At 37.1% G+C, this 9,664-nt stretch overlaps 1 protein-coding gene across 1 annotated transcript in view; it reads left to right on the forward strand.

Annotated features, from left to right (window-relative positions):
* The window catches only part of ARID4B (AT-rich interaction domain 4B), a 95,449-nt gene that overhangs the window by 71,277 nt on the left and 14,508 nt on the right, over positions 1–9,664 (forward strand). Inside the window, 3 exon segments of the mRNA XM_035899663.1 lie at positions 6,029–6,113; positions 6,921–7,113; positions 9,534–9,662. Coding sequence (XP_035755556.1) covers positions 6,029–6,113; positions 6,921–7,113; positions 9,534–9,662 — 407 coding nt within the window.

The raw sequence follows: 9,664 nt of genomic DNA on the forward strand, positions 1-9,664 counted from the left end.
ACTTGAAGCACCCTTGAAAACAGTAGAGGAAACTAAAGCTTCTGAGTGGCTTTTAAGCCAATTACCAAGTTTCCTGCTTTTTCCCTCAGTTTCAGTGTATCTGCTCATTGTCCTCTCTGGAAAGTTGTCATCTTTCAAACTTTTTTGTGTTTATAGATCTTAAAAACAAACCCAAAAAAACCCCAACAACCAACAAGCCTGAGGCAAATCTGCTATGCTTTTTACTTATTATTTTTCCTCTTCTGGAAAATATGAGGCTCTCATGACCTTCTTCTGTCACCTGGACTTTGATTACCATCCTGCCCCTGACCAAGAGGGCAGGACAAATCTTGTTTATTCAGTGCTAGCAAGATCTGCTAGCAAAGGTTACATTTGCAGAAGCATGATACTTCTCTCCCTCCCTTGAATACATCTCTCTGCATCTAGGCCTGGTGATTTCCAGAACCACCTAAGCCACTGCTGAGGAGGAATGTCTTGATATTGCCGGTTTTGATACCGATCTTTTGTAGAATTTTCATCTACACATGCATTGATCCACAGGAATAGGATCTTTCAATAAAATGTCTTCTGGCAACATTTGTAAGCATAGTGGGCTATGAAGTCAAGATACTAGGGGAGATGCAAGCTGCTCAAGGTGGGATTTGGAATGTGACTAGCATTTCGGTCATTATTGGGGACAACTTGTCTTAGGAGCATAAGTTGCTGAAATTTGCATCCTACTTGCTGAGGATTACTGTGTACCATTCTAAGAGGGTCCTTGCTTTTAAACTCTTGTTTTGGAATTTACCTGTAAACACAGAAGTTATTTTCCTTTTTGAGTAAATATTATGCTATTATTCATGCTATGAGGCGAGATGATCAGGGTTTTATTTGAGCAGTGCCACTTAAAATCTGAAGAAATGAGAAGTCAAAAATAAGCCTTCACCTTGGAGATCCCAGCACCCTCGTTCTTAAAGGAGAAATCAAGATTCTGTTTTTTGAACTCTGCATTTTAAACAAATATGCGGATTGATATTAGAGGCATTATTTCTGTGACAAGGGTATATTTGATAAGCACTCATTTGAGAGGTGAGGGGAATCATTTTGTTTTTCTGGCAGTAGGACTTGCATTTGTATCCTTATCTGGAGTTTCAAAAGAGCCATCTGAAAGGGGCTGGGAGAGCAGGTTTCTTGACTGAAAAAGATAGAAGTCACTGAATTTTAGCTATGGGACTGTGCATGGACTCTGCTAAATGTGGCTAATTTATTTAATTCAAGGCTAATTTATTTAATTAAGGCATCATCTGAATGCTTTGATATTTACTATTGTGAAGACAAGCCTTGTATGATGTAATAAGTTGATTTGGTTTTTAGTCAGTCACAACCTGGAAAACTAACTGCTTTACTTGGGTAGGTGGTAATTCCCTCTCTCCTTATTCATTGTAGCTACATTCCTTACTTACAGTGTTTAGCAGGGACAAGTACTATAACATTAGGTCATGGGATATACTTAAGTATGATTTTCTTATCATTCAGGATTTTTTTAATTCTGTCATTCTCCTACCCCTTAAAGTTGTCTTTCCATTTCCCCTTTTGGTCAGTATGCCATTTAATGGCCTGTTCTTTAAATGCATAAGTTTGAGCAGGAACTCCTAAATAACTGCTAATGTTTCTTATCACAAGGTAACTTCACTATCAGTCCGGGATTCAGAATAGTCGTGTGTGTGTGTGTGTGTATGCACATGTGCTTTGGCATACATGGAATGGAATTTGGTAAACTTGGTATTCAGCTTTGTTAGTTTTATTAAATGCTCTGGAACAAGTGACACTAACCACTGTGGAACTTTTTTTTAAAATAGTAAATAGAAAATACAGAAATGGAGGGTAGCTTAACAGCATTGTACAGCTGGTCTACTTTATGCTAAAGGATCTTGTTAGCTCCTGAGATTAAGGTGATACACATTTCTGATAAAGGTAAAGAATTGTAGTGTTCAGTGGAGCCTGACTTGTAGTGAAAGGGAATGGTAAAAATTGCTACCCTGTTAGAGAAAACTGTTTGCATTATCACATGTTAATCAGAAAAAGCTTATGAGAGAAACTGTATTTCTTCTAACAGACCAGTCATGTTCTGAATTAATGTATGCTTTATATGGAAGTAAAACTTCCCTGGGGCCTACAGTGCCAGTTTCTTCTGTCATAATTTTAATTTTCAGCTGCCAGTGCAAAGAAAAGCTCATTGTGTAAATGTTTAAAGTGAATTTCTTCTGCAGTATGTTCCCAGTAATTAAAGACAGAGGTGCATATTCCAAAGTGGTTTAGGTTGTTTTAACTCCGTGTGTTGTATGGTAAAGTATTGCAAGACAAGTTATTCTTGAATGTTTCAAGTGTTTAAAACGAAGGCTTATTATTTTCAACATTTCTTTCTTTCCTTCAGAAATCTGAATGTGAAGGTGCCAATTTCTGTCTCTGTTTGTTGAAGCATTAACAATATACACATTTTGTGCTTAACAGTCAGCCACTGAAATTAAAGGAACGTGTGTAGCCAAATTTGAGGTTCTTGAGAGTAGTGTAGGTCATGGAGGGGAGAACTCCTAAAAAAGAAAAAAAAAAAAAAAATCAGAGTCCTCATCTATTATTCCAGTATTTGGTTATAAGACTAAATTTCCACCTTTCTCTAGTTACAGCCAAAGAAAATATTTGGTTCTTCCTTGTTAGCAGATACAGGCAGTATACTGGAATTTTTCAGTGAATTTGCCCAGTCTTGCTAGTTCTTTGAGGTCAATTGTCTTCCTGAGAAAGTGGTACCTTTGCTAGTATAAAACTAGAGGCTGGAAAAGTACACTTCCTTCTTTGTTTCCCCTCTAGTACATCTGGAGGATTGACTGTGCAATCTCTAAGAATATGCTGTGCTTTATTTTAGCTTGCAGTCAGTACATATAGATGTAATAGAATCAGTACATACTCTTACGCGAAGTGCCAATTATTTTTTTCTGCTACATAGCTATTAATTTCATTTTTCCTTTTCCTTTTCCTTTTCCTTCCCTTCCTTCTTTTCTTTCTTTTCCTTCCCTTCCTTCTTTTCTTTTCCTTCCCTTCCTTCTTTTCTTTTCCTTCCCTTCCTTCTTTTCTTTTCCTTCCCTTCCTTCTTTTCTTTTCCTTCCTTCATTTTTTTCCTTCCTTCCTTCCTTCCCATTCAAAACCACCTTTCTGGCAGGCATTCATTTTAACCAGTAAGGCAGAAAAGCTTCTCTGCTTACTGGCTCATCTTTGTCTTCATTCTGGTAAGGCAATGGGGACATTTCTTCTGAAGGCATTCCAGGTTTTCATATGAAACCTTGTTTAAAAAACAAGTTAATAATAATTTCTTACTAAATCCCTCCTCTTGGTTCTCAAACAAGTCTGTGCAAACTCTTTTAGGAACCTCCCCATTTTACCTCCTTCCTCTCCACACCCAGCTGCTCGCTTTAGGGAATTGAGGTAAGCAAGCATGGCAGACAGCACTGCAGTAGAACGACCCAGGTCTTCTGGAAATATGTACTGCTTGTAATGAGAGCTGAATAACTTCATTCATAATGTTTTTGGTTTTCTTTTGTTTTGTGAGCAAGCTGTCTAAAGCAAGATTAGTGATGAAGTAAGTTTCCTATTTTAATAAGGTGCGGTTCTATAAAGAAAGTCTCTAGTCTGAGTCACACCGTTCAGATACAACTTGGCATCTCGTGCACTGTACAGCTCCCAGGGTGCTTCTCTGTCACATAGTAGAAGAGAACGTAATTTAGGGTCAAGTTGTCAGCTGTGGCTTGGGATGTATCCCTTTTGCAGGATCTGTTTCAGCCAGGGGTCCAACTGTCACAGGTTTAGGCAAACCGTATGCATCTGACATGTGAGTAGTGAAAGGAGCTGTGCCATGCCAAGGTGTGAAGTGTGGGCATATGATTCCCTGGAGAAGATGCAAGATTTCTGTGATGCTGGGCCTCCTTGCAGGGTCTGACTGCTGTTCCAGGTGCAGTCAGGAGTAGAGCAGAATACCATCCGGCCAGGAACTGTTTTCAATTTGTGCTCCTTGAGATGAGGAGTTGTGACCACTGCTTCTAATGTGTAACATTTAAGATGCTGTGGTATCTACAGGTACACACTTAAGATTCTGCAGTTCCTCTCTCCTTCGCTTCAGTGTGCCCCCCAGTCTTACCAGCTGTTGCCCCAACAGGCATGACAGTTACCTCGAATCACGGACAGTATGTGCAGTGCACAGACTTTGCATAGAGGGAAGGATAGTTTCTTACTGGAAATGCATAGAATGAGTGAATACAAATCTTGTGTTATAGCAACATGCTTGAGATAGAAAGGACAATGGGAGAACAATTGCTTTCCACTGTGTATTTGTTCAGTCCTAGTGCTGTTTTCCTGCATGAATTTAGACTTAATGAAATACTCTTAACATTTATGTGCGTTGCAAAGTCCATTTGGCAGTCTACTTAGCGGTATTCCCTCTGGAAAGCACGTCTTTGACTTGAGGAAAGATTACTTCAAATAGGGTTTCCCACAGTCTCGCAAAATGCAGATTTTTTTTCCATAATGGAAAGTACTCTGCAGAGTTGTATTTCAGTTTTGGAGAAATCTGAGCCTGTTAACCTGGTAATAGTACAATTGCAGCAGTGTAGGTAATCTTGGTATGTTGTAGTCTGCATGGTCTGCTGCTGGATTTTGTGATTTTTGTTGTCACATGGAGGGGAAAAAAAACCCAAGAAAACTATTTTTCAGGGACTACTGCTACTTCATTTTTCACTGTATTTCTGTGTGAAATTTAAATTAATAAAATACAGTATTTATCTTCTGGAATCCCTTGCATAGATCTGAACTTAGAGTATATAGGAAGGCAAGTTGGAAACTTGCATATTTTTTTCTAAGCCTTTTTAATGTATACGTCAATATTGTAGATATGATTGGCAGTAGTTGCAAAGAAGCTGACTTGGGACTGTATCAGCAGTTGTAGTATATATGAAAATGGTGGTCAAGTAAGCCCAGCTGGAAAGCCAGCATGGTCGTGAATGCGTTGTGCTTGGGTCCATCTTGTACTACCTCTCTGGGTGTGTGGTGTTTTGGTTGGTTGGTTTGGTGGTTTTGGTGGTGCTGCTTTTTTTTTTTTTTTTCTTTTTTTCTTTAATGTTGGTTTGTTCCCCTCTGTTTTCATGTTTACCTAGGGCGGTCAGAAATTGTGTGGCTATAGATTGGGGCAAAAGTTAATACATGCTAATTTTTAACTGACCTATTACTTATTCAGAGGGTTCTTGAATTCACAGTTGAAGTAGGACAGCAGATTATGCTTATTGGGAGGGAAAAAAAGTTACTTCAGTTGATTGTTGAGGTTTTTCAGAAAGACCCAATGAAACTGGCAAGTACAGTAACCATAGTTACAGTATATTCTTACTAAGAATGTACTTCTCTGGTCTTGGATTTGTATTTAACAGGTCCAGCCTTAGATAATAAGACACCTGTTGTTAATATGTCGGTGCTATTTAGTATGTTTTTGTCTAGTATCATTCTGATATAAAATGGAAACCAGAAAGTGTTAGTGTTCAGTTAATGGCTCCTAAGTGTTAGTCACTCCAAACTTTGCAGACACTCAGGTTCAAAAGAATTTATTTTTGTTAACTGGTCACATGTTATGTGGTTGTAAGAATTTATTTTATTGTTAAGGTTTTACAGTATATATGCAAGTATAACTCTTGGAGATCCATACAGAATTGTCCTTCTGGTAGTTTGTTTTACCTGTATACATAGATTTCCTGCTGTTCAGTGCAGACTGGAAAAATACCAGTTTTCACTCTTACATGTCAGCATAAGAAAACTTCGTCCTGTATGTCCCAGCATATGAAGAATTGAACCTTAGCTGAAACTGCACATACTGAAAAGTACACAAATTATTTCTTTATTCAAATTCCAATTCAGAGTTGTATGTCTAATAATTTTCTTTCTCTTCCATTAATTTCTCTCATGATGTTGTGATTATCTGCTTAAAACCATAAATGTGTACTTTTTTTTTTGCTTTTAGGTATGATGAATGGATAAAGGCAGACAAGATAGTGAGACCAGCTGATAAAAATGTACCAAAAATTAAGCATCGAAAGAAAATAAAGGTAGTTTCTCTCCCTTTTTTATCCCTTGTTCACCCCAACTTTGATTTAATATATTAAGTACTGCTCTCCTGCCTAACATTTGGATTGGCTTACAAATGCTTGACAGTAAAGTGACTTCCTAGCCTTTTAAAAACTAGAACTTTTTTCATCAAGGTTTTGTTTTTTCACTTTGGGGTGGGGAGGGGAAGCTTCTCTTCCCTTCTTTCCTATATATTTTTGTGAAATTCATGTATGCACTTATACAAATGAGAAGAATCCATTTCATCATCAGTGGTGGGAGCCAACTCTGGGGCATGAAAGTTGGGGGCTCGCTCTGCTGATTCTGGAGGGCAAGCCTGTGACTAGTCCACGTGTGTGTGACTCATTTCATAGCGTGAAACTGATATTTAGGCTTAGGTTATGATATATTCCTTGGGCAGTGGGATGCAAGGAAGCATTTCCTTCTGCTGTGGATGTCAGCACTCCTCCTGTCCCCCCCAGCACCATGGCAACTCTGGAACCCAAGTTTTGTTCTGGAGCTCCCTGCCCGTTGTGACAGAGCAGGGTGTCGTAGCCCTGCCCTGCCACTGCTGAGCCTGGCCATGCCACTGCTCCTATGTGCTGCCTGTGTTTGCTTTCCCATTTGTTTTAGTGTGGACAAAGTTCCTGTCTTTGGTATAAATGCATTGGCATGGGCCGTAGAAAGGTATCTGTAATCTTTTAAACAAAGAGGAAAGCTTTCCTTTACAGGTTGAATGTTTAAGATAACTGTAAGTATTGCTTAATTGTAATCTATGTTAAGATGTATGCTCTTTCTGTTTCACATAGAATAAAACTGACAAAGAGAAGGAAGAGAAATATTCTCCTAAAAACTGTAAATTGAGACGTTTGTCAAAACCACCCTTCCACACCAGCACATCATCAGAGACTGGGTCCAAACTTGACAGCACTGAAGCCAAAAATACTGAACAAGCTCCAGTTAAATCGATAGAAATTTCTTCTATCATTAATGGGCTGCAAGGTATCGTAGTTAAACTTTTTCTAATTCTATAAATGGCCTTTAAACAGTAGTAAATGACAATGCAGAACAACTTATGCAACTGTACACTTGAGTCTGTCTGGCTAATTAGAACATCATCTTCCGAAATAACTCTTGAACAAATGTAATATTCATAGTTTCTGAAAACAGGTATTTGGATTCAGTGTACGTTAACAGTCTTAAGATCTACATCATTTGGTTTTCCATCTTTTGTTTGTTTGATACACAGCAAAGCATTTTTGCTTCCTATGTTATTTTTAAATTTTTAATTTTTGATTTTTGTAACTTTTAGGACCCATGATTTTTTGTTTACCTTGAAAAACAGAATTAATAAAGCTAGGTTTCTTATCAGTACCTCTGTTGTTCCTAGCATTGTTTTCTCCTTCCCGCACATTTAGAGCAGCATTATAATAACTAGTCACTTCTCTTCATCCTTAGTTTCATCTGTGCTTCCAGAAAAAGAAATCATATATGGTATAGGTAGTTTGGGTGACCGCCAATTTCTGTGAAAGTTGTATGAATTTAATCTTTCAGACTTACTTGAACTTGGATGACATTGGCCACTGAGTTCCAAATTTGTAGGTAGAGTAACAGTCAACATAATCTGTTAAGCATCGTTTCCTTAGGAAATGAGAAACAAAAAAGCAATTAGCAGTGATGATAGTGACACTATTATTAGTGTTATAATTAATCTGTAATTAACTTCTGATTACAAAAGCACAATTTGACATACACCCTCTCATATTTTGGAAAGCTAAATGTTTTTCATGTTATGTAATTAATTTCCAGAAATGCTTTTAATTGTAGGCAGTTCTTTTATCATTGTAAGTCCATGTAGATCCATGCTGGGGATTAACTTTTTTTTTCCTGTTACTTGTGGGGGTTTTTTTTAAGTATGAAAGGCTCAAATGTTTTATGATTTCTTTTTCCTCCAGTTGTAGCGCTGGTTGCTCAAAACTTTCTACAGGTTTTTTTATCCTAAACTGGAATGATTAATGCAATTGTATTCAACTTCCCTTTGAAGGGCACAGCAAAGTAAATAGGTTGAGAGGAAAAATTCATGGACCTGATTTTTGGCTGTTTTTTAAATGTGTTCTTGGCTTTTATTTCACATGGCAAATTTTGATACCTCTTATATTATTATAATAGTAGTGTAGTTTTGATCCTCCAAGGTATGAAAAAGGCAAGTGTTAGAAGTCCATTTTAAGTGATAGAGTTCTTGGAACTTTAGGCCAAAATGTCTACTATAAATGTTTAGAAAAAAGCAAACACCACTGAAAGTGTTGTGTAAAACTTGCTTTTACATTGAGTCTTAGAGTAGAATTTAAGATCCTGCCTATCTTAAAACAATTAAACCAAGAAAAACACCTGAAGCAACATTTCTCAAGGTATTCTGTCCTCTTCTCTCTGCTATTGTGCTCTTAAGTTCATTGTATTTCCGTAAACTTTTTTTTTTAAAAAGTTAATTCAACTTTGATCATTTTAGTGAATTTCATTGACAGTATTTTTTTTCTTATCTGTTGTTAGTTACATTACTATCTTTAAAGAGGTGATGAGTTTTAGTGAGGAATTGAGAATGAGAGATGGGGTGTTGGATGAGGAGAGTTGAACTAGCTATGCTAACAGAAATGGAGGAGTTACAAATGAAGGAGTTACCCATATATTTGAGCCAGTTCTCATTGTTTCTCCTCGTATCCGTATCTTTTGCTACTGAATAGGTTTGTTGTTGATGCCTTCTCCATTATATCTTTGTTATTCTTTTCTTAGTTTCTTTATTCCTGACCCTGAATTTTCTTACTGTTATCCTACACTCTTCATACATTTCTTCAGGTGCCTTTCATTATTGCTTTCACTTCCTTTTTCCAGACTGGTCATCAGGTTGATTTGTTAGAGATTGTCCAGTGTCTTTGTTGTTGTTCTGTCCTTTCAGACTGTGGATTCTCCAGCTAAAATACTGCTTCTGTTCTGGGATTTGGAAAAAGGGCAGATAATGTTGGTATTTATAACTCATAACAAACATTGAGTTTTTATGTTAAGCACATCTTTCAATTTGTTTTGGTTAATTATGGAGAAGTTTGTATTTTATGGATTGATGCACTCTGTGCTTTCTCCACCTCTTCTGAAATTCCTGGAGATGTTATGGTATAGTACAGAATTTTCCCAGTTCCTAATCTAGCCATTACACATTCTAATAGAACAGGAAATATATTTTTGAAGTCTTCAGGAGGTACCATTTAAAATATATACTTCTAGAGATCCCTGTAGCATGCATTTATATGTGTACAGCTTTCTTTTGTTGTTTCTTTTAAGAATTCTTTGCAACCAGAATGAAGACAAACTTCTCTTGTTTTTTTGTTTGTTTTGTTTTTGTTTTTGTTTTTTTTTTATTTATTTTTAATTAGCTTCTGAAAGTTCTGATGATAGTGAGCAGGAAGATGACCAAAGTGCCCCAAATGTGCATGCTGATGGCAAAGAGGAATCTCAACATGAAGCTGTAAGCCAAGATAAAAATGAACTCTTTCTAAAGGAAGAA

Source organism: Egretta garzetta, unplaced genomic scaffold, assembly GCF_000687185.1.
Source record: "Egretta garzetta isolate BGI_Z169 unplaced genomic scaffold, ASM68718v1 scaffold118, whole genome shotgun sequence".
Lineage (NCBI taxonomy): Eukaryota > Metazoa > Chordata > Aves > Pelecaniformes > Ardeidae > Egretta > Egretta garzetta.